The 26117-nt window shown below is 39.1% G+C and overlaps 1 protein-coding gene across 5 annotated transcripts in view; it reads right to left on the bottom strand.

Moving 5' to 3' along the window:
- Nucleotides 1–665: 665 nt before the first annotated feature.
- Nucleotides 666–26117, bottom strand: part of ELMO1 (engulfment and cell motility 1) — a 466589-nt gene continuing 441137 nt past the window's right edge. For all 5 annotated transcript variants that reach the window (XM_083188475.1, XM_083188477.1, XM_083188476.1 and 2 more), the window contains 4 exons: nucleotides 14904–15011; nucleotides 6289–6371; nucleotides 4253–4330; nucleotides 666–2451 (listed from right to left, as the gene is read on the bottom strand). In XM_083188475.1, the coding sequence (XP_083044601.1) occupies nucleotides 2251–2451; nucleotides 4253–4330; nucleotides 6289–6371; nucleotides 14904–15011 (470 nt within the window). In that variant the 3' untranslated portion in view covers nucleotides 666–2250. The remainder of the gene's footprint in view (nucleotides 2452–4252; nucleotides 4331–6288; nucleotides 6372–14903; nucleotides 15012–26117) is intronic.

Below are 26117 nucleotides of genomic sequence, written 5' to 3'. Positions count from 1 at the left end.
ATATATATATATATATATATATATATATATATACTAATAGTGCAATAGACAAACTTTGGCACTCCAAGGACTCTTCAGCGTAAGTAAACAAAATGGCATTTATTAAAAAATGCATGTAGTGTTATATTTTCCGGAGGGCACCGGGGCAGTTGCTTAAGTGGGAGAGTGCCAGGCCGACCCCCAGGCTATAAATATATATATATATATATATATATATATATATATATATATATATATATATACACACACACACATATATATATATATATATATATATATATATATATATATATACTGAGAAAGTAGGTTCATATAATTTATGTGAATTTGATAAATTGAAATATTTTTCCTCAATAATTTTTTTTTAGCATTTTCATTTGTTGCTCTGTTTTGGAGTTATGCGGTAAAACGTCTTCCTGCCATTAGTGTGCATCACCATTGTTACAGTTGGCGAACTCTCCCCATCTGACCATGAACATGTGACCTGCTGAGTGGTCTGGACGCTGTGACAGTTATACCTAAGCACGGATTTTTCTACATTTGGCTCCCAAGGAGGTGAGAAAGGGTAACATTTCTTGCTCAGCAACCTTTTGTCCATTTGAAACCGGTTCATCAGCTAGTACATTTTAAATACATTGTTCATGACACATCATACAGTACAAGAGTGGAAATAAAAGAAAAGCACATACTGTTTATTATGAATTGATATAAATATGTACATCCTTGTCCACATCACTGGATGAAATTTTCTGCATATATTAAATAAATAGAAAATCCATAAAGTAAACAATAACATGTATTGAACTTTAAAGTTACTAATCTTAGGAATAAAACTATTAATTTATTTTTACACTTTCAGTTCTTGGTACTGTCCTTCATTGCACTCTATAGATGGAATGTAAAACGAATACACCAATCCACATTTGTTTTATCACAAGTCATCTAAGGAAACATGGCATAAGTTATACATAGTAAAAAAAAAAAGTTTACCTGTTGCAAAGTGGCATAAAAAATGCAGACTGATGTTTTAAAACAACTAATGAAATAAATTGCTTAAGGTCTAACGGGCCATATATGTTGATTCCCCTGCATGACTCAGAAGCCTTTCAAGAACTTTAAAATAAGTAGCAGATATATTCTAAGATTAGCTTAAGTTCTGCAAAGCCCGTGATTATTGTGATATGTAGGTTAGGGGAGTCACAGTGATCATCAGTAAAGAAACCAAACTCTATGTTTGTTTCACTGTTATTTGATATTTTAGGACAAAAGAATTGTTAGAACAATTTGCTCCTCACACTGAAGACTAATATAAACATCTGGATAAAGAAAACTTAGCTTGCTTGAGCCTGGGAAAAAAGCATAACATGCTCAGAAAATACTGTAGGTTTGGTATTGTTAAAGGGGAAATAGCATTTCCGTTAAATGCTGCATACGGTTTTGCAAAGCAGATTGCTCCACCTAAAGGCTAAATAACTGTACTGCACTCAGTTTAAATCACTTTTCTATAACTTTTATATAAACTGCCCCTTCCCAGTAATAAGGCTGCCCTATTAAACGTTACGGACAGACCTTAAAATATTTACTACAAAGGTTTGTTAGATGGCCTCATGTGATTCTAATATAGTGTAACAGTCTATATTCTTCTGAAACAAGTGAAACTGACCATTTGGATGGACGAATGTGTACTTTATAATGCGATACACAGCAACAATACTATCCTACTTCTGAGTTTTCAAATGTAAGACAGGTGTTGACAGAACACTGTGACTGTACTAAAGTCAAACCTAACATTTATCTAGTTCTGAAGAAACTATTTATCTACAGGACTTTACAAGTAACAGTGATAACAAAGAATGAGAAGAAAATTCAATACTTCAAAGCCGTTTTCTTATCATCAGTAGCCTTCGTTAGTGCGTTTTGTGTCTCTGATCAGAATGAGAAGTAGCATTGACATTAAAGTCTATTCGTCTGTTTGCTCCAGAACAAAAAGCGGAGAGTATCACGCTTTAATAGGGGAATCATAGTGCTTGTGTCATTTAAAGCATCAAAAAATGCGGGAATCTAGTTTCTGGAGCTTTCTGGGAAAATTGCCTTTTGTAAAAATTGATATGCACAGTATAATGGCCAGATGGAACACTGGCTTAATATTTGGAAATACTTCATTGACGATGGAGAGCGTGTCGAGTGAACATTTTTAAAGATACATTTTCCAGTTCTAGTCATTCCAGTTGAAGCATAAGGTCCATGTAATCAGTTACAGTCGTAAACAAAATCATAGTTGCTAGGCTCCTTTGGAATAGGGGGTGGAGCATCAGGAATTTGTATATTTTCCAGATCCAGCAGGCGGAGTTTTATCTCCATGCTAAGCAACGTATCTAAGTCATTTCGCGTCTGATCACTGATCATGTCTTTTCCAAGTAATGCGTTAAGTCCATCTGTCCAAATACAATACTGCAAAGAAAGAAATATTGGATAAGTTAATTAAATAATAATACAAGATGGCTCTCAGTTCAGGAAGTGCCACTTTGTTCAATAAATCCATTTTGCCTTTAACAAGAGATGTGACTGCGCTGTTGTTTTAAGCTAGATACACATTAATGACCTTTTTCAGCCACTGTGTCTTTGTATTCAGCAGAGTCACTTACCTCATGTTTATCTGGTGCTAAAATATGCAAAAGCCAAACGTGATGTGTTGCATTAAAAGACACTTACTGACAGCTTTTGTGATCCGCTGGCGTGTCGGAGGACGCAGCATTAAGTCAACTGCTCAGGTCTATGAGCAATGCTCGGGTTACTTGGGATGTCCAGTTACATCACAAAGCTGGGGCCAGTGAAATTGTGGCTAAAATCAGAGGCCAACATGCCTCCATTTTTTGGGGATGCTACCCATCACCACCCCTAAGTGGCAGCAGCATGTCAATTATGCTTCAGCATTTGGGACATTGCAAGTGACATCACAGCCCCAGTACTGAACGTGAGAAACAGAAGGTTTATGTACATCTCTGAACTAGACTCCATGTAATAATCTGCACAATCAGTCAATATGCTCAGTCCAATGATCTCAGCGTGTGTATGCAGCATCTCAGGCCAATTACCATTCTAAAAGCAGATGGATGGAATGATTGGCTATAAGCTGCTGCATCCCATTTGTCGTAAGCAATGAGTGGATACTACGCACATATTGTAGCATGTATACATTTCCAATCAGCTGTCCTACATAGTTCATTTACACATGTCACCTTTGTGAGGAGTTTTAAGACAGATAATCATTTGCAAGATCACCTGGCATCCCGCACTTCTGGCAAACTCGGACCCTATTGCATATTCCCCCTATTGTTCAATCTCCATAATTTGCCATAGGTTGCCTTGGTGGCCTAGTATAGCCCATGGACCCAAGTACATAGAGGTTCAGTGATCTGCTTGCTTTAATCTGGGCTGTATTAATACATTGGCAGCCATTGAAATGTCAGCATAGTGCAAAAAACTCATTTCAATGTGTCCTATTCTATTATTGTCTCATAGTGATTGGGTGAATGATCTCACAGCTCAGCTTTTATAGTCAGAGAGCGGACCTGCTTTCACTCCGTTCATGTCCTTCTGGTGAATGTGATCAGGAAAGAGGGCTCTAAGGAAGCACAATCACATGTGCTTGTTCCTTCCTGGGTGACGTCAGATGCTGACAAGTAAGTAGGGAGGACAGAGAATGATACAAAATGCAGCGGTAACATTTGTCAAGGATTTCAATGGCAAAATAAAGGTATAATAGACGTTGACCAAATTACAGGAGGATCATTTACCTAGAAAACCCTAATAGTGTCTTGCCACAAGGTTGGTCATATTGCTCAAAGAATTGAGTGACAGAATTCTTGTTCAATCTTTACACAAATGTAACTGGCCAACATCAGACATGTTTCAGCCATTCAGATTATGGAATAACAACTGAATAATATTTGAATTCATTACAGATAACTTTACATATCCAGACATAAGTGGTCATCTTTCCCTAATTCCCAACAATTATCCTATTCATTTCCATAGGATAATTGTTTGATCCTTCATTGAGATCATTTTGGGATAGACATGCTACAGTAATGATGTACATATATTTCTCAATATTGGATGGAATATCACAGCTTTTGTAGCCAGCTTTAGTTTCAAGTATTCTGCAAAAAGATGCCAGACCTGTACTAGAGAAATATATTGGTGGAAATATTCTCTAATTTCTCATCATTTAAAATGGTCATTTACTTACCTCATGTTTATCTGGAGCAATGAAATTTAATTGGCAGTTGGAGTCATACATAATTGAGAATGCCAACTCAAGCAGCTCCTGAATGAGAAAACAAACATTGAATATGATAAATGATTAACCAGAACAATTATCTAGAACCTATTTTGGGATTGCAATGTGCTATATACCAGATGACTACATGTCCAGAGAAATCTTATCACACAGGTCGCACAATAAGATTGTCAAGGCAGCATTCTCTACATGCCTCCCAGCGTGTATCCTGTTAGTGGTTGACATCATGCTGATTGGCGGATGGTTCTAACTATTCACCAATCAGAGTATTCACTCTATGGAACCATTTTAAGAGAAAGTGTGGGAGCGCAGGAAGGAAGTGTTATGGTTTTTCTTTAATTGGTTCCTGTGAATGGGTGTATTGCTTTGACCCTGTTTATGCAAGTGACATTTTCACTCATTTTACAGGTTTCTACCAAAAACAGGTCAGATGAAAAAGGCACAGTGTCACTGAACTGGGGTAATTGTAAAATTCATGAATTTTTGTCAAGATACTGGATATGGTTGTTTATATTCTGGATAAAATAAAGAATAGCGATATTGCTCTTTTTACTTTGTACCCTTAATCTGAGAATTACATTGGTGGGAGCATTTTTATCCTTACAGATATCAATGAAACATTCATTAAAAATAAATACTAGAAGAAGACTAGTGAACAGATTAGGCAATGTTTCAGACATTATTTGTAGGTTCTCCTGCCTCCTGTCTGCACGGTAGAGCATATACAGTATTACAGTGCATCCAGAAAGTATTCACAGCGCCTCACTTTTTCCACATTTTGTTATGTTACAGGCTTATTCAAAAATTTAATAAATTCATTATTTCCCTGAAAACTCTACACACAATACCCCATAATGACATTGTGAAAAAAGTAAAAGGAAATGTACATAACAATTCACAGCCTCTGCTCAATACTTTGTGGCAGCAATAACATCCTCAAGTGTTTTTGAATATGATGGCACAAGCTTGGCACACCTATCTTTGGGCTGTTTTGCCCATTCCTCTTTGCAGCACCTCTCAAGCTCCATCAGGTTGGATAGGAAGCGCCGGTCCACAGCCATTGTCAGATCTCTGTATGTTTGAAGATCAGTGTCTCCTTGCAACACTCCTTTAATACACTATAGTGTGCTATATAGGATACCATAAAATAGTTGGCTATGGCAATATTTATTTGAAATCATACAGAAACTTAACCCTTTGTTACTAAGGGCATCATGCATGGTATACACTGAAAACAGTAAGTAACCCCCGGAAAAATACAATTGAATCATCTTAGTAATTTTTGTTTTTAGTACTGTACATAAAGCATTGTAGCTCATACACGCAAAACAATTCAATCAGTTCTAATTAAACCTGATGGAAAATTTTCACAGTTGACATTGCAAATTTAATAGGAACTGTCATAACAATACCATCTACACCTAACATTTCTTTATAATGTCCATATAAATGGACAAGGAGTCATAAATAGTTAAACGGTCACCTACTTTGCAACCAAAGATGGATAACTACATTTACACCACTTCGCCCCAGTAAGGAAAAAGCAATGTTTCGATCTTTTACTGCATTTCCTTATCAGCTAGGACAGCAGCTGCTACTGCCACCCTTGTTAATAGTCCTTGCCAAATGGAAAATACTCTATTTCCATAATATGGAAATGAATAGAAAATGGTTAAATCCATTTAGTCTCTGTCTGGATTTTTTTTTCTATTATTATTATGCAAAGAGATTGGTTATACGAGATAAGAAAATATTCATTCCATTAGTACTATGGATCCTGACACATCAAGAGTATAATTATCTTACTCTGATGGCTTTAAGGCATCCATAGATGTCATCTATTAATTACAGACTTACTTAACAAAGTGACATAAATTGTGCCACTAGGTAGAAACACAGAGCTGTGATGAATCACCACAGGAAGGCAGCAGAAAATGGTTCAGTACATTCTGTCTGAAATGTGCTTTTACTGTACCACAGCTCACCTTGTTCTGTTTGTGTGCTCCTTTCTCCTTCATGTGAGGACAGTCTTTTCCAGTCAGTATTGCTTTAATGTCGGCCACAGGCACTATGTAGATAAAGGTATGAACAAGATGTCAAAGCAGCACAACAAAAGTATTTATAATAGACCCTGAAATAATTGAGAGTCTTAGGGGCATATTTATTCATTATTGGGTCATATACCCGACAATTATAATTTCTTATCAGAAATTAACACACAGATGTATTAAACAACCACCAGCATGGACAGAGGCTCCTGCGGTGCTGTAGAAGTGACATTATGGTGGCGTACATCTCTCCCAGTAACCTTTGCGATCAATGCCTCATAGGTTACATTGGCTAATGCCAAATGCGGCGGCATTATCCAATGGGGCCAAGCTCCAAAATAATAAATCACAATACGGAGCTTGGAAAATTTGGAAAAGTCAACCACCATAGAAACCTCTGTAAACTGTTTTTGAGGGTGAAAATACAGATTGAGGGGTCTATTTATCATTAAATATTTGCAGCAAAATCCCTTAAGACACCAGCGTTCAGCAAATAATAATAATATAAGTACCACCTGAATGTATCATGTATAAGTGCATCTCCAAACCTTGCTGCGATCCCTCCTGCCTCGCCAACAGCCGCATCTCCCACAGGTTTTTATGGGGGATGGGATGCTGCCCAATGTACCAATATCGGGCAGCATTCCGAGCTGGCAGTAGCCTATGGGCTACTTACAGCACTGCAGTGCGGTCAGTGCTAATCACTCATGCGCAAACCCTCCTAGCATCCAGTGAAGCAGATCACAGGGACTGCTTCTTTCATAGCTCCTATGCATGTGGCTGCAGTGACATACATCCTGTCGCTAGGATGGCATATTGCAATGTGATCCAGGGCAGTAGATCCCGCCCAGATTGCATTGAATATGCTATCCTATGGTAAATGGGCCCCTGAATCCTGTATCAAAGTGCTCATAGCTTATTGAGATTATTTAGGGAGTTGGAAGGTGCCACTGCAGTATGTGGTCTGTTATATGGCATTGCAGTGCTGGAGGGGGGGTCTGCTGGGGATGTAGTGAGTCCCAAGATACAAAAATGAGGACTCGGGAGCAATAAATGATCTGTCCGTGTGTCTTCCTCTGGTATGGTTGCAGTCTCTGTTCTGAGATGCGGAACAGGTGATGGCGGGGAAGGAGACACCGCATCTCCTGTGTCCTTCCCCGTCAACACCTGTGTTTGGAAGAATCATGCACCTTATTGGGTTAATAGTTTGTAGTCAACACTTTGCAGTGTATATCAGACACACATATACGCCACTATAATATAAACTGCTACTGTATGCAAAATGATTTCAACACATTCTGCATACTTGGATTAAGGATTCTAGGTAGCGGATATAAATGGAGCTGCAATTATTCCTGAACAGCTTGCACCCACAAAGTATCTACAGGAGGCCATTCTTACCACTGATATAAAGCTGCAAATAAGGTTTGTGAAGGAAGATTAACAGAGGAACAATTTCATTTATAACAACCAAACCTCTATGCTATTTACTGTTTTAATTCCTTCTATACTCTTATTCATAATGTTTTGTGATTCAAACTGCACATTGTGTTTGTGAGATATCATGCTGGTGAGCAGAACTAATGTTGCAATTATGCTCAAACAAGTGTCTGTTTCATAATAGCCAATATTGGGAATACTAAATTATAGTCCCAGACACTCACTGGAGACGTGAACATTTACTTAACTTACACTGAGAATATTAGGTAGCTCTTATCTTCTATTTCCAGACTTACAGTATGGTAGATTCTTACTGGTACAATACCTTGGGGTAGATGTATGAAGCAGTGATGCGGGAGAAGTGAGCGAGAGGAGAAGTGGCCCATGTCATCCAATCAGCACTGAAGTAATATCTATGATTTGCATAATATAAAATTATACAGAGCAGCTGATTAATTGCCATGCGCCACGCCTCCTCTGGCTCACTTCTCCTCCCTTATCACTGCTTCATACATCTACCCCCTTGTTTGAATCTGGCAATGTACTGTAACACTATTGCATTAGATATTTTTAGACACTCCCTTACTTGATCTAAAAGACTGCTGGAAAGTAGGAGGCGTACAGTTTGTAAACAGTTGTGGTTGTGACTATAACCCCTTTACGTAATGTACCTAGACATGACATTGAGTGAAGGTGAAAGTGAGGCACACCCATTGTTTTTGTCGCCATACCCCTGTGCTCACCCCCAGGGCCTCCTTTCAAGGAGCGAATGGCCCGGCGATTGTGAAATTCGTCAAAGCCGTTCGCTCCTGAAGTTTGCGCATGTGCAAATCCCTAACATCGGGGACAGGGCTGAATTGGTCTGAATCAACCTTTTTATATCTTGGGCTGCATTGCGCCACTAGAAGTCACTGTCTATACAATCCCCAAAGTAGGAAATAAACACTGTAGACGGGAAGGGAAGCAAAAGGAAGGATGGACGAATAATGGAAAAAAAGGAATCTGCCATTACAGTGAGTCTAAACAATTATAGTTTCCTGTGAAAGAAAAATGTCAATGTTGGGAAACTTGAAGAGAATCTTGTGACTTTTTAACACTTTCAAGTCCAACGTCTAGTCAGGCTCAACAGTCCTTGCCTAGCGCAATTAGCAATTAGCAGATCCAATTAGCAGATCCAATGGTGATCCACTTTAAAATAAGAACATTAGCATCATTCAACATTCAATGCAGACCATTTTACAATTACAATTCATTTAAACATTTAATCCAGACTGTTTGAATTGCAAAAAAATAAAACATTGGACTGCAAAAGGTTAAACTACTTTCTTGGTTATTTTCTGTTCGATGATGGAAATTTAAACCTGAAGTCATATCACATGATCATAACATCCTGCAACATTATTGCAATGAAATTACATTACAGTAATGCCTTTCTTTGTTACATAGCTGCCATGATGATGTATTGAAATCATTCTGCTAAATAACCTATTAATAAACCATTAATCCCAAAACATCCATGGCAAATATTCATCTGTCAAAGAGGATAAAATTGTATATTCTTTATTCTATCAATTTATTTTTGTCAGATATCCCTTCTATAGCTTCAATCACCAAAAACAACAGGATTAATATTACATACGCAGGGACCTGTGTTTATGCATACAACAGATGCCATGTCCCTAGGCCAGAAATCTATTAAAAAACTTTTATTTTTATCCATATAAACCTTGGCATGATTTAAATGAACAGAGATTATATTCTGAATAATAAAAATGGATTATACAGTACAGCGAGTCTTTCTACAGTACATGTTATTCTGTAATGTATTGCATAATGCACAGTTTGAAAGATAGAACGCACAGATACATTGTAATCTTCTGCATGTGTGAAATATTTGTATTTTACCAGTAAGTTTAATATACAGTATTACAGTGCAGAGTGTTACCTTTTATACACAATACAATAATAGTAAATCTAGGTATGTGTGTGCCATACTTAACACTTTCAGTGCCAACATCTCTGTGAGAGATGTTCAGAATAGCTGATAAAAGTGCCAGCGTCGCTCACATTTGTTATATAAATTCAAATAAAAAAATGCGGTACGCTTTACCTAGAACGGCGCCCACGATGTCCATCGCGGTCATCGGGGGTAAAAAATCGCGGGCATCGTGGCCATCGCATGCACCCAAAAAACGGGTGCGACGCGATGCCCGCGATTTCCCATAGGGATCAATGTTAAAAGTGTCAAAGGACGCGATTTTTGTGTTCAATGCCTCAATGCCCGCGATTTTACCATAGGAAACAATGTTAAATGGGCCACAGAGCCCTAATAGTCCCCCTGAAGTCTGAAATGGCCCCCACAATTGTTAATGCCACCCCACGTTAAACGTGAACCCGAAGCGTGGCGAGCGCAGCGAGCCCGCGAGGGGCGGCGGTACGCGTCCTCCGACCTTTTCATACCCCCACTATCCACGTCGGCGTGGAGTTGAGAATAGAATAGTGTGGCGAGCGCAGCGAGCCACCGAGCCCGAAGCGTGGCGAGCGGACGCGGATACCTTTGAAGCCCGCAAAGGGACGCGTTTACCTGTGAAGGTATCCGCGTCCCCTCGCTGGGCTCGCCACACTATTCTATTCTCAACTCCACGCCGACGTGGATAGTGGGGGTATGAAAAGGTCGGAGGACGCGTACCGCCGCCCCTCGCGGGCTCGCTGCGCTCGCCACGCTTCGGGTTCACGTTGATTGTGGGGTGGCGTTAACAATTGTGGGGGCCATTTCAGACTTCAGGGGGACTATTTGGGCTCTGTGGCCCATTTAACATTGTTTCCTATGGAAAAATCGCGGGCATTGAGGCATTGAACACTAAAATCGCGTCCATTGACACTTTTAACATTGTTCCCTATGGGAAATCGCGGGCATCGCGTCGCACCCGTTTTTTAGTGCATGCGATGGCCGCGATGCCTGCGATGGGCGCCGTGCTAGGTAAAGAGTACCAAAATTGCAAATTTTTTTCCCATATAAGGTCAACATTACAGGTCATTATGATGAATAACAATATTTGCTTGCCAATTTTCTCACCTATTTTGAAAAATTCACTTGGCACTCAAAGGGTTAAAACAGGGGAACCATTGTAGTTTTTTCGAGTACTTGTCATTGGGTCGTCACAACTTAGATTGACATGCATTGGGTCCACCAATGAAGGTCGACACATCAGAATGTCAACATGGGCAAGGTCGACAGTCAAAAGGTAGACATGGGTCGTTTTTTTGTCCCGAATGTCGAACACAGTCAACTGGAACACCGTATTGGTGCACCATGTGTGCTTGCTATGCTTCGGGCACAGTGCCTCGATACACTCGCACACTATTTTATTCTCCCTCCACGCCATAGTGGATGGTAGAGCATGAAATACCACCCGTTGGCACATGTTGGCTCAAACAAATTTGAAAAACCCAAGTTGACCTTTTGACGGTCAACCTTGCCCACATCGACCTCATGCTTGTGTCAACCGAAAGACCTAATGTTTCTAGGACTACATTATTTTAAGTAGTATTTAGTACTGTTATCTTAACAACTCTATCTACAAAGGCCTATGGTTCTGGACTGTTGCACTATATTGCACACCTGTTCTTTAGGAACCTAAAAAAACTTCCCATATTAATGTATGTCATGGTTTTCACTGGAAATACAGATAATCTATTTCCATCAATCAGAATCCTTGTGCACATGTTTTTGCCGTTAAACAATTTCATACAGTACTACGGGCCAGGATAAATATCCACATTACATAGTGTCTGCCATTGATTCATTTATATTTACATGCACCAGGGAAGATTTGTTGAGAACAATTAAACAGAGGCATTGTAGTAGAAAATAGCAATAGCAAACCATTATATTGGAATATATTATCGCCCCATTTACAATTACTGAATTTCTTTCACAGCATGAAATTAATCAGCCAGGTTTTCGACATCAACGTCTGCTCCTGAGATCGGTTTGTGCATAGTGTCTGCTAGAGGCGGCTGAAGTGTGTGGATTTATGCTGTCATTTAGACATCGAATTTCTGGTTCATCCACATAAACAGGAACTGAAGCGTTAAATTGAAAGTATTTATCATATTAATACACGGACGAATGATTTACTGCAAAGCAAGAGCGTGACCAACAATTATCTGTCCTACAGGTGCTTTATTAACCTCAGAAATACTTCCCCCATCGTCTCTTACTGCTCATAAGACGATTCATCGAATCATACTGCTGTGTATATCTACAGAACTAAAGAAAAATCACTGTAAACAGGCTAAAGCATTAAGGTAAGTGTGTGTGCTTACTTATATACATACACGCGCAATATAAGTAAATAAGGAGACCATGAAATCACAACTGACAATACAACTGCAGCAGTAATACATCATGTACCACGTCACTTATATACTGTTTAAGACAGGTTCTCAAACTCGGTCCTCAGGACCCCGCACAGTGCATTTTTTGCAGGTCTCCTCTAAGAATCACAAGTGAAATAATTAGCTCCACCTGTGGATCTTTTACAATGTGTCAATGAGTAATTAATGCACCTGGCGATTGTCCTGGAAACCGTAAACTGCATGGGATCCTGAGGACCGAGTTTGATAACCCCTGTTGCATAGGATGGTACACTCCTACTGTGAATTATAAGGAATATTAGAAGCCATTGAGGAGTTCCCTACTCATACTGCATAAGGTACAATGCTGCAGCACATAACCTTAGGTAACTTTTACTATTCTTTGTTCACAATAGAGGATCCATTTTTTCCATAGAATATAAATATATAATTTATATGACAATTAAATTAAAACATTACAATTAAAATAGCATTTTCTGTTTTTGTTAGATTTGATATAAAAAAGAAGAGCTGTCAGCCGCAGACATAGCTGTGCCTTGTCAGGTGATTGTATATGTGACAGGAATAATGGAGGGGTTTATGTGGGGTGCAGGGCTGACTGAGGTAAGGAGAAAGGAGGAAGATAGGAATTAAAAGAAAAGCCTTAAAGTATTCTTAAAAAACCAAGTACACACACAATGCTCAGTATTTCACCACTGTGACATGAATGAGGAATGCCGTAATAACACAACAGATAATGGTCTGCTTATCTTTGAGGGGTTATAATAACATAAGTTGGCAAACAAAGATATTTTTTCAGCTGCTTATGCACCTAATCACACCCTTCCTGCAATGTATCCAACATAGATGAACCAATGTATTAGTAATTAGTGATATCCTCAGTTGCTGATCACCTCACGAGTACAATGTTAAGTAATATTTACAGGGTTACTTTACAGCGTGTGAACATGAAGTGACATTTGGGTGAAATTTAATAGGATGAGAGATGCAGAAAGTGAGAGATTTGGTAAGAAAGCTCCAGTTTTTTAAAGCAGCAATCATTTACACTGCAAAATCACATTGGTTTTGCAGTGTAAATAATTGCCGCTTTAAAAAACCTGGAGATTTCTTACCAAATCTCTCACTTTCTGAATCTATCATCCTATTAAATTCCCCCCATTGTGTTTCATATACTGTAAAAAGAATAGTGGGAATAAACATAATATTTCCACCTTTTGTAATTATGGAATATGATTAGATAGTTAATTGTAGATCTTCATTACCTTTAGAATATCCTCTAAAGCAGGGGCTACATCATCTCCCATGATTTCTATCAAATATTCTAAAACACTGTATTATAGTATACCAGCTCTTAACCAATGTGTTATACAGCACTCACCTGAAAATGTAGCTATAAGGGTCAATTTATAATATGCACAGCGTCTATTCTCGGCAAGCTGGGGGGGCTCCCAACTGTCCCCCCCACCGCGGGACAATGGCGGCCCCGGGCGGGACGCGGGAACGTCCCCGAATATCGGGAAGTTCCCGCGGTAAGCGTGACAGTTGGGAGGTATGCGACAGTATAGGATCTTTGAATCAATTATACAGAGACATTCTGTGACATGGCCATGTCCCTTGCTATACATCTTGCTTAATCTGTGCATGCAATCTTCTTTCAGAGGGACACCCTAGAGCAGTCGTTCTCAACTTCGGTCCTCAGAACCCCCCAACAATGCACATTTTCCAGGTCACCCAGCAGGTGCACTCATCATTCACTGACACATTTTAAAAGATCACAGGTGGAGCCAATTATTTCACCTGTGATTCTGTGTGAAGACCTGGAAAATGTGCACTGTTGGGGGTCCTTGAGGACCGAGGTTGAGAACCACTGCCCTAGAGGGACACACTAAAGGCCCATACACACTAGGTGATCTTGAGCTCAATGTAGCTCACTTTTCCCATTTTGAGCTACTTTGAGCTCAAAATCTCCTAATGTGTATGGGCAGACAATGAGTGCTGATGAGCACTCCAGCATCATTGCTGGCCACCACCGTCCATCGCCCTATATTGCAGGACAAGTGAACCACTTTCCATAGTCTGCTACCATGGAAAGTGGTTCACCCCCCCCCCTCCCCCAAATCACATCATACATTGCCAAAAATGCAGTGTGTACGCACCTTAAGGCTAATGTATACGTTAACAGACTTTTTTTTGGGGGGTGTGGTATAGCTCGCAAACAATGTCTAGGTCGACAGTCATTAAGTCAAGAGCAAAAAGTCGACATGAACAAGACTGGCATGCAAAAAGTCAACACAAGTCAAGTTTTTCAGATGTCAATGTGAAACCTGAGCAAGTGGATCCCAAATTAGCATACACTTCATTCGCCATTCTCCAGGCCAGGTGCCTCGCATTGCTACTGTTGCGCTCTGCACACTTTACCGTCCTCACCTGAGTCCACAAGGATGGTAAGGTTTGAAAAAGTAAAAAAAATCCCCCCAAAACCTGATGTCAACATTTTCATGTGTTGACCCTTTCTATGCTGACCATTTGCTCCTGTCTTTTGACTGTCAGCCATCTGGATACCTTTTTTCCCATTCCATCCACTTGTTGATGGTACACTTAAGTCTTGCCATTGTATATGATAATAAACAATTTAGCACATCCAGAGTACTCAAGTCATAGTGCAACCACCTAAAGTCAATAACATTGATTTGGAAGCTTGTGATTTTGCAATAAAAGTTCTAGAAACTTACATTTGTCTTGCAAATTATCATGTGGAATCTCTCCTTGCGTACTCTCCTCTACATCTCCATAGTGTAATACTTTATGATTGGGCGAAAGTCGACAATACCAAAACTTATCTGCAAAATAAAATACAATTTGTAAAATGAAATAAAGTACGATGATGTACATTGACAGTATATTTACACTATATATCAATCAATATTTTATATTAGAATATATCAATATTTTATATAAGAATGAGTACCTTAAATCCCAAAGTCATTAATGACACATCTAAAGTCCCCTTTTCCATGTTTAAATGTGCATATACAGTATCTGATCCATTGATGTGACTCAAAAACTCCAGGATACCTCTGTCCCATACAATATAATTTTTGTAATATGGGGTGACCGCAATGGCCTGGTTAAAGAGGGATCTTGTGCTTTCAGCATCCAGGAGAAAGTCACCGAAACACGACATCACTGAGGATGCCGATGCTGGAATCCTGACCACTGGAATGCCAAAAATAAGTATGACGGGCGGGTTAGGGTTAGGCCGGGGACGGAAGGTGGAATTAGGGTTAGGCCTGTAGGGGAGGGGGGTGAAGGTTATGGGTAGGCTGCGGGGAGGGGAGTCATGGTTAAGTGGAGAGTTACAGGGGTTAGGGTTAGGCATGAACAAGGAGGGCCAGGGTCAGGCTGTGGAAAAGGGGAGAGTTAGGGTTAGGCAGACTTCCTCCATGTGATGTTATTGTGTATAATCAAATGAGTAGTAAGCGGTCTCATATTGCTTGTCAGAATATAAATTAAAAAATATTGAATGCACTGAGGTACAGTATACAAAACATCTGATGTCAATCTTAGCTGTGTTCCTGAGATTACAGTTGATATAGTATATGAAGAGGACTACAGGATTAAATGAGGACAGGAACGCTCCAACGTCTGTCCATTTGATTTATAGGAAGTGACTAGATGGCCTCTGTCCAAGTAGTGAGTAATCCTACGCAGGATGATATAGGATTGAAATAACAGTACCTATTGCAGACACTGCCGGCATTACAGTAGCATTTTAAATTATGATTAAAGTTTTTAACTAATAACCTGTACACTGGTGGGGTGAGGGAAGTTATTGCCTTATTTTGGCCTCTGTCATTAGAATTTGGAATCTTGACATGAAGCAAACAGAAAACTATTTAGACAGACTGCTGTAGTGTTATTACGTCCTTGTATTCCATAGGAATAGTTACAGGCTAGTAGTTATGTAAGAGGTGTGCATCACATATATAGACTTTAGATCCCCTCTAATACGAGAAGGAGCATGCCATGCTAAGCAAAGATTTCTGTAGCTTAAGCACTTGTGTAACAGGAATTAAGTAGTTTCCTTTGATTACTATGTGCCAATAAACAAGCTCTTAAACAGTGTGTTTAATTTGCTGCTAAAACAAGGGAGAAGGAAGTTTCCGCGTGACACTAGACCCAAGTGCATGCACAAGCGAACAGATTTCTGTAAACCGTCGTACATCTAACAGCTCTACAGGTATATTACATATTCATGGAGATAGGTGCCCCCACATGTCCAGCTATAATTACTTCTGCACCAGTCGTCTTTGTCATTGTTGCTATTGCTATTTTAACACGATGCATTTGGACAAATACATTTCCTCTGCTCAAACATAAGATTTGCATTATGCAAGTACAAACAACTATTTTTCAGGATTACACGCTACTGTTTTTGTGGAATCATATTTAATAGATGTATCCAGTGCAAAGGTGTAAATTCAGAAGTCATTATAGATTCTTTGGATCACATAGCACTTGCTGGGGCAAATCCAGTATCGGAATCAATGAATTGCCTGCTTATTTCTTTTTACCATAATATATCTATCTATCTATCTATCATATATATATATATATATATATATATATATAGATAGATAGATAGATAAATAAATATATAATAGATATATAGATAGATAGATATATAGATAGATATATAGATAGATAGATAGAAGTCCAATGACCCCACAATGGGGAAACAAACGGCACTCAGGAGACTTGGTGAAAAAAAGATAAATTTGTATTGAGGTCACATGGGGCCACTTCTTGTTCTTCTATTATATTGAACTGCTGATTCTTTGAAGATCCACGACGACCATTGTGAGTGCCGGAGATACTGGACTATATATATAGATATATCTATCTATATAGATATATATATATATATCTATATATATTATGTACAAAATCTCAAGAATTGCGCTAAAGATAAAAATACACGGTCGCCTATAACACTTGACCTTTACTAGCAAGGTCCCATAATCAAATTACCCACACAATAATGTTATATGGCACCCTTACACATATATAAGGGTATTTCCTGTGTTTCCTTATTTTATCAGTCTATAATCAATAACAATTTTCTTTAAATGTACAACATTTATTAAAATATACACATTAAAACAAACTTTTCTTGGCAAAATCTTGTTTTTATCTTTAGATTGTGGATGACATCAAAGGGTTTTTGATGTCATCCACAATCTAAGGATAAAAACATGTTTCAATGTGTATATTTTAATAAATGTTGTACATTTAAAGAAAATTATATTACCCACACTATTGTGTGGGTAATAGCTATATATATATATATATATATATGTGTGTATTGTAGCCATTTTCAGCGATAGTGTTAAGACCTGCAGAAAAGTGGGGTCCCGTGAAGGGGGCTGCAGGCTTAAATGCATTGATCAACTCATGAACCAAATCTCCACTATTTATTATCAGTTAATTTAGTGTGTGCAGAGCTCCTACAATGTCTATATATATATATATATATATATATATATATATATTTATATATATATATATATGCGGCACTCGGCTCCTTAGAAATAAAATAGACAGTACAGTATCTGTGATCATCAACATTTCAGTGCTTTATTGTATGCACTATCTTCTATATACTTCTGGGGGAGAATATGACATTTTCATCAAGCAGGTGTCCGGATGAAAATGTTGTATTAAAGACATTGAAACATTGCCTGAGAACCTGTGTACAGACTGATCTTTTATGCCTTGAGTGCCGCACCTCTCCGTCAGAAGTATACTACTAATTGCTAGTGAGGGAACCCGGTGATTTATGAGGATTGTGGATATAATATATATATACAATAGATGCAGGGCGCCACTTGTGCTGTACTTTAAACAGATTTTTATTTGTATACAGGAAAAGGATGCCAATATTTAGACAAAAATCAATAAAACTGAGGCAGAATTGTATGGACAATCCCTTAATTAATAGCTATCAGCTAAATATTACAGCTGCGGTAATATGCTGTGTATAAAGGTATGTGAAGTGAGGAATAGGGGTTCAGTGACTAATATGTCATATGCCAGAGACTACTGTATACTGAATATAAGAAAGCAAACAATAAAAAGTTGCTTATCTTATTTACAGGAGGAGGTAGTAGACTACCTCCTCCTCTAAATAAGATAAACAAGTTGTTATCCTTTGTTAATACTGCTATTTTTTTATCATTGGTTGCTATATTTAATTTTATATATGGTAATCCTCCACATCTCTCCAATTTTTATACTGAAAGAAACTGTTTTTCTATTCTATATTTTATATGTATTCTGTAAAGGAAATACTTTGTTTACTTACAGTATAATCAACATAGTCTCTGGCATATGTATTACAGCGCATTCTAGCTGTTAATTTGTTGAGGTAATCTGAAGAAATTTCACCCCACACTTCCTGAAGCACCTCCCATAAGTTGGATTTGCTTGATGTGCAATTATTGCGTACCATACGGTCAAGCTGCTCCCACAACAGCTCAATGGGGCTGATATATGGGGACTGTTCTAGCCACCATTACAGGACAGAATACCAGGTGTGGCAATGGAGTATAGTGCTGTGAATGAGTGCTAGCGGGGGTCAGTGGCGGCAGACTTTGAAAACAAATTGAAACCACTGAGTGTCTCTCTCAGCCAATCAGAGAGATGCCCAGTGTTTTAAACTTTTTTTAAAAATTCTGCCGCTGCTAACCCCCATTAGCATAAGACACAGCATGATAGCCGCTGCCCAGTGAGGACACCACCTATACAAGCATGAAAATCCACCGCCTGCTTCTCCACCAACTGGTCTTAGCTTAGTTGGGCAGCTTCAGTCACCTATCTCTCTAACGTCCTGCAAATTACATGCGCCCATCAGCCAGAGGGGGGAATATCAAGTTACAGCTCTATACATCCACTCTACCCCTAATATAAAGCTGCACAACTAACTACAGCTTGGGATCCTGCAGACCGAAAGTGGACTCTGTGAGTATGGTCTTCAATACCTAACAGCTGGAAACACTGTGCTTATAGAACGTTTTTGGAAACAGATTGATTTTTTTCGCAAAAGCCACAAGACTGTGCACATAAGACTGTTATCCCTTTTTCTTGTTTTTGATTTTTTTATTATACATTTTTTATTATTTGTCTTTTACACAAACATTCTTTCATAAACTAAAATAGACTTCTTTAGAAAAGTAACTCTGGGAAAAAGGCTATAAATGTTGGAGAAAATGCGTTACATATTTTATCTGATTTAGTGAATATAGAAATGATTGTATCAATTAAATAGAGTAAATGTACCTTTTTATATGATCTACTTGTTCTGAGTGCAGCGCTTCATTTTCCAAATATCAGTGCTATTAGATATATACTTCTTCTTATACATTTTATTTCATAAGCACCAGGATAACAATTGTTTACCTTTATATAAGGGGGCACATTTGCCTAGTTCATAAAGCCGTGTTCACACGGCAGCGATAGGGGCTGAAATCCCTGGAAATATGGTCGCTGGCGACCATATTGCTAGTGATGGAAGTGTGCCCCGGCGATGAATCGTCAAGTGCGTGCTCCCGTTTCCAGCCCCGTTATAATCGCTGGTCGCAGGAGCTTTCTCCTGCGACCAGCTGATTCCCTCTGGGGCTCCCCCGGCAGAGGTTCCCTTTCATCAGCGACCATCTCTGGTCGCTGATGAAAAGGAGACGCTTAGCAATATATCTCCCCCGTGTGTACGCACCTTTAGGCAATACGACAGAAACAGTACTGCCCCAATGCTTATCTCAGCTAACAGCCCTACAATATAAAAACCGACAACATAAGTCCTCACACATCTACAGTACATCCGCCAACATGGGAAAATCACATAAAGCCATTCATAGAATAACCTTGCATGGCAATAGCTAAGCTTGTTTCTAATTATTTCTTATGAATAATTAGCAATGCCAGATACGGTGTAATTCATCAACCAAGAGTTTCCATGGTTACTGCCTTCCTCAAATTTACCAATAACTGAATACAATTTTCAGGCACACCTTACTGACGCTCAGGTGCGTAAATTCATGTCACATGTTAGTTTTAGAGGAATATACATTTTACATATATTGCTATTACTGCTATTGCTATTAATTGTTTTGTGAAATAAACAATTTTTAACCCAAATTCATTTAATCAACACCCATTATTTGCATTTAACCAGTTATCAATGCACAACATTGGCATATTTATAATGTTTTGCAATGTGTTTGGTGCACGTGGGTCGACACCGTACACCCTGCGCCCATATTGTTTCCCCCAATACTTATGGAACGGAGTCCTGCGTCAGCGGCCATTATCCTGTCATTTTAGAAGATGGGCCACTGCACCATTTTCCTGGAGTGCTAGTGCCCAGAGTCTACATCGCTGCTGGCTACAGAGGAGGGGTTCAAGATGGAGTCTGCATACGGTCCTCTTCCTCTCTAAAAGCACCTCTGTAGCAAAGTTATATTATATTTATCCTCCAAAAATACAAAACTATAAAGAAATTCCATTCAGCATATGTGTTGTGAGAAGTGTCAAACTGCATTCCCGCTACATATCAGGGACACATGGAAGCTCTGTTGCCTGACAAAAAATATTCAAGCATTTTACATTAAAAACAAGACAATAGAAATGTATGTTGCCTTCCATATAACCAAGAGAGAATCACCCTGGGACACATTTCATGCCCTAGATGGCACTGATCATGTATCCTGGAAGCTCGGCCTCATCAGCGGTCTCATGCTTTTATATTTGTGACTTTAAATTTCTATATGATGTGCTTAACACTATGGGACATGTGTAAATGGAAAAAGGTACAAGTCCAAAATGTTATTTATTTATTAACAGTTTCTTATATACAGTAGCGCATACATATTCCGCAGCACTTTACAGTCCCTGCCCCAGTGGAGCTTACAATCTACATTCCCTACCACATGTACACGCACACACAGACATTCTAGGGTTAGTTTTGTTTGACAAAATAATTTTTTCTAGCTGTACGATGAAAACAAGAATCTTGCACGGGGTTGAACTAGAGATGTGCAGGTTCAAATATACTCCAATCTCAAAATCTACATCTTACTGGCTCTCACGTGTGTTGGGTAGCCAGTATGATAAAACAGGATAGTTCTTTTTTTTTTGGTCTGCATGCCTTCAGCATCTCTCAAGTGGCCCATTGGGCTCCATCCTGCCCTCTCACCTTTACCCATTTTACATCCTCCCCACCGCTCTCTGCTTAGCTGTCATGGCTTTTCAATTGTGTGCGGCTGGCAGCTGTCTTCCTTATAGTGAGTGGCAGGTGACTGAGGTGCCATAGTAGTCTGGCGCATTACTCCTCTGCGTACTATGCATAACAGGTGCACAACTGACAGCTGCCTTAGGAGTAGGCGCCCAGCGTGGCCCCTCCTATGGAAAGTGTCAGGAGTTGGCCCTGCTCTTTATAACGTAAAAACACTTTCAAATATATCCGTAGTCAACGTTTGTTCTACTTTTCACTGCAGCTATACTAATACTACAATTGGGTATGTAAACTAAAATAAAGTGCTGTTACAGTCCTAGATCACAGATTTAGCTGACAGTCACAGTCCATACAACCCTGCACTCATCGTCCCATCTGCCTGCATTAAAAAAGTAAATGTGTAGACTGTATTTCATCCTGCCATCTCCCTCACACACCTAGCAATGATGAAATGGGCCGTGACCAACGACACAGCCTCATCCCAGAAAGCTGCATCGAAGGAACTTTAGCGCCTATGCACACATCATGAAAGTGCAGAACAGCTGAACGTTAATTCCCTCTGAGCACTATTACACTGGTCTTTGTGTAACTTATAATTGTGGGGGAGGTCATTGCCCATTGGTGGAGTCAGGAGGCACTGTGGGTGGAGTGGTTAATATAACAATTACAGGGGTGGGGGTTGTACTGCTACTAGGAATTTATTGCTATGGGGTATGGGAGAAAATGGGGGTGGGGGTTTAAAGTTACAATAGGAGAATATGGACTCAAAAAGTTCCTGACAGCTTAATGGAATTTTTTTTTTTTAACAATAATTATATATACATATATTTTTAAGTAATGAAAGGTGTTTTTCTAAACATAAAAATGATCAGTTAGGAGGTTAGCATATGTATTGTTTAACTTTAGTTCCAATCTAGTAGAAAATTGTCTGTTTTATGATTGCAATGAACATAAAGCATAAGTGCTTTTCCTACAGCTTGCAAAACAGGGTATGTGGAATTTTGTTCTTTTTGCTTTACATCAACCTTAATAAATATATAATTCAATATATAATCCCTGTGGGATATAGAAGTGCACATTACTTATGGGCCAACAGAGTGCTTGCTTGCCAGTGCTCAAAGTGGGGCGGTATATGGCAGTATGACAGGCAGAACACAAACAGTGACAGCGATGCTTCCCCAGTGGGATACAGCTTAGATTGGTTCCCAGTGCCAAAACATTGCAGTTGTAGTTTAAACTTGTACAGGAAAGAAGTCTATGGTACGTGTGCGCTGGTCAGATGCCTTGTGATGGATAAATCAAAAAGTGGTAACCCTAGAACCACTAAAACCAAAGTGCAGAAAAACAAATTGATATATCCTTCACTGGCGCTAACGATTATAGGACAATACGTTCCTATGTGGTGGGATGCGATCCTCTTCTCCAAATAAGGAAAAACAAGTGTGTGGAAATAAAAACCGTATGTCCCTTAATGGAGACAAGGGAACCACTTCTCCGTGTATATAGCTCAAACTTGTAGCAATCCGCAAGCCAATTACAGCTCATGCAATGGAGGCCCATCAAAAGAAGCACAAGCCTTTTGAATTTGGTACCATTCGCGATAGAAAGTCGGGTCAGCATAACAAAGAAATCAGTGTGCTAGGAGTGTAAGTTACCTGATGGACATAAGCAGCTTATCCTCTGAGTAATGAGCTAGCAGCACATAGTCTACTGTAGATTCCAGGACCAGGAGATAAAGAATTTGTGTAAATTAAATTAGTATGTTTATTTATTAACAGTTTCTTATATAGCGCAGCATTTTCCGTTGCGCTTTACAAAAGGAGTGAAATCAAATGCCCAATTAGTGGTGATGGGCTACTGTACACTTTTTTTTTTCTTAAAAAATAAGAAAGATTAATTACAATTCTATACATGGCTTGTTTCACAATAAATGGTCCCGTGACTACTTTTACTTTACAGGAAAAAAGCCAAATCCCAACCAATCATAATTCAAAGGCTTTCTGAGACTTCATGAAAGCAGTCATGTGTATTCACTGCAGACACAGCCTACAAGCAATCTCAGCATGTGTGCCTATATACTCACTCCTAGATCTTATGCGTTACAGTGCACAAGGGAATACGAGTATTGACATGAGTGACATATCAATTTGGAGCTACATAATGCTTCTTTTCTGGTGAATGCTTGCTTTATTGTTTGCAGTTTATGGGATTTTTGTGCTTTTTTGTTTTTCTTATCCGCTCTCTTGCCGAATGGCTGTCAGTCAGCAGCAATGTAACTATCTATTTCTAATTAAAGACAAACTTTCTTGTAGAAAAAAAAACCTCCTACAGATCTTGGATTTGTCTTGTCACAGTCTGAAACTCAGGTTTCAAATCGCTTTCATTCTGTGACTTCAGAAAGAAAAGAAAAAGTGGAAGATAAATTCTGATTCTGTGATATCTCCTTTGAAAATTCCTGTCTCCTATTCTCATTTTCAACATTTTGCAGAGGATTATCTCAAGTGCATTGTATAAACGAGAAAGGATTTCATGTGTGCAGTGGGTAAGGGAAGATGCGGGAGTGCAGTGGATGAATTAATGGCATTTACTGTACCATACCAGAAAAAAAATAATGAGACAACTGGAATCAGGGAAAAGTGTTCTTAAAAATGATTAGATAACTTTTTAAGTTACAGTACATGTCAGCTGTTGTGCTTATATATAAAGTGAGAGCTATACAGAAAATACCATTTGAAATGCTGTCCATTATATTTGCACTTCCATGCATTCAAAGCTACAATCACTATGTGAAAATAATATATATTTATAATCCATGGGTTGGCAGCACTCAAAATAATGCAGACTGAATGCTGGTTGAAGTCAACGTTTCAAAGCTGTGTATTGCTTCTTCATCAGGACCCGTGAAGGGGGCTGCAGGCTTAAATGCATTGATCAATTCATGAACTAAATCTCTACTAATTATTAATATCAGTTAATTTAGTGTGTGCAGAGACCCTACAATTTCTGTTTAAAGAATGTGGTCACAAGCCATAGGGCACCCCAAAACTAGGAAAGGTGAGTGCCGATGTTTAGTGTATTTTGTTTATTAGATACATTTTTTAATTAGTCTTAAGGAGCCCATACACGCTCCGTTTTAAAGCTCCGTTCTGTACTTTTAAAGTACACATCGTATCGGATCGCATCCCTAGTGCATGCAGTGTGCATGCACTGCGATCCGAAACGATGTGTATCTAGTACAAAAAGTATGTGCAGCACATACTTTTTGTACCGTACTATGTGATGCGCGGGAGCGCGCATCGCATAGTACAGAACGGAGCCGGCGAAAAAAAAGCGTGTATAGGTTCCTTTATTGTGGTCACATTCTCTCATGCACCCTGTTTTATTCTATACTTCATAGCTTATGTTAACCATTTCCCTAGATGATTAGTGACAGGTGTGTTGGTAACGGCTCACCTATAAAAGCACAGTCTGCTGTGAGCCTTAGACCAGATAGCATGCCTGGAATCAAACATTGATGTGATAGCTATGTGTATTGTAGCCATTTTGAGCAATAGTGTTAGGACCTGCAGAAAAGTGGGGTCCCGTGAAGGGGGCTGCAGGCTTAAATGCATTGATCAATTCATGAACTAAATATCCACTAATATAGATAGATAGATAGATAGATAGATAGATAGATAGATAGATAGATAGATAGAATATTATTGTAATACAGAAAGTCTTTCAAGTTTTAATTTTTTTCTTGCATTTAAAGTGGACTCCGGGAAAGCCGCATAATGCGCACTCTGGGAAAAATCAAAATGTGCTTATTTATTAGTCATCCCCAACTAGATACAGCTCTGTTAATATTTTATCTGAAAACTGTATACTGTGCAGTTTGTATCTGAATATATGAGAGCTTAAACATAGTCTTAAAAAATTAATGTACAGTATTCCTGTAGAAATACGATTTTTGAAGGGGAGACTCATTTCATGTTATAAAACATTAACAACTCTATAAAAGCAAACCTGACTCCTTTAACATATTTCATACAACATTGTTTGCTATAGAGAATATTGCTGGTATAATGATGCACAAATACATTTCTAGGCCTAGGAAACATTAGTTTGTTACATTTTACAAACAAAATGTATGGAAATACATTGTATGCACATGACTGGTAACTTGAGGTCCTACACAGGCAGGTTTGTAGGCTGTAGGGAAATTACATAAAATATGAACAGTAAGGGCAGTATTCAATGAGAATACTCGGCATGTGCAGCGAATCCTGTTTAGGATTCGCTGCACAGTCGCCGTGTTTCAGAGGGCTGGAGAATTTGCTGCCAGCCCTCCCTGTCACCGTATTCAATGCCGCTGGGGCTCACTGTCCCTGACGGTGATTCTTAACCCCTGCAGCGAGCCGGGGGACGGCAGCAGGCAGGGAGATGGAAGCCTCCCTGCCTGTGCCGAACACTGTGGAGCAGAAGCAGGGCTCCCAGGGACAAGGGCAGCAGAAGCTGCCCCCCCGGGAGAGCTAGCAGGTGACGCGGGTAGGGAGCCGCTTGCACTACTCCCGATTGTGCATATGTAATGATCAAAATAATAAAAATAGCATGCCCCTTCACATAATAAAATTCCTGATTTTTTTTTACACCAAATGTAAAAGTTCACATTCCAGTT

Source organism: Crinia signifera, chromosome 5 (genome assembly GCF_055691185.1).
Source record: "Crinia signifera chromosome 5, ASM5569118v1, whole genome shotgun sequence".
NCBI lineage: Eukaryota > Metazoa > Chordata > Amphibia > Anura > Myobatrachidae > Crinia > Crinia signifera.
The sequence above is the reverse complement of the archived record's forward strand: the minus strand, read 5'-3'. Positions and strand labels throughout refer to the sequence as shown.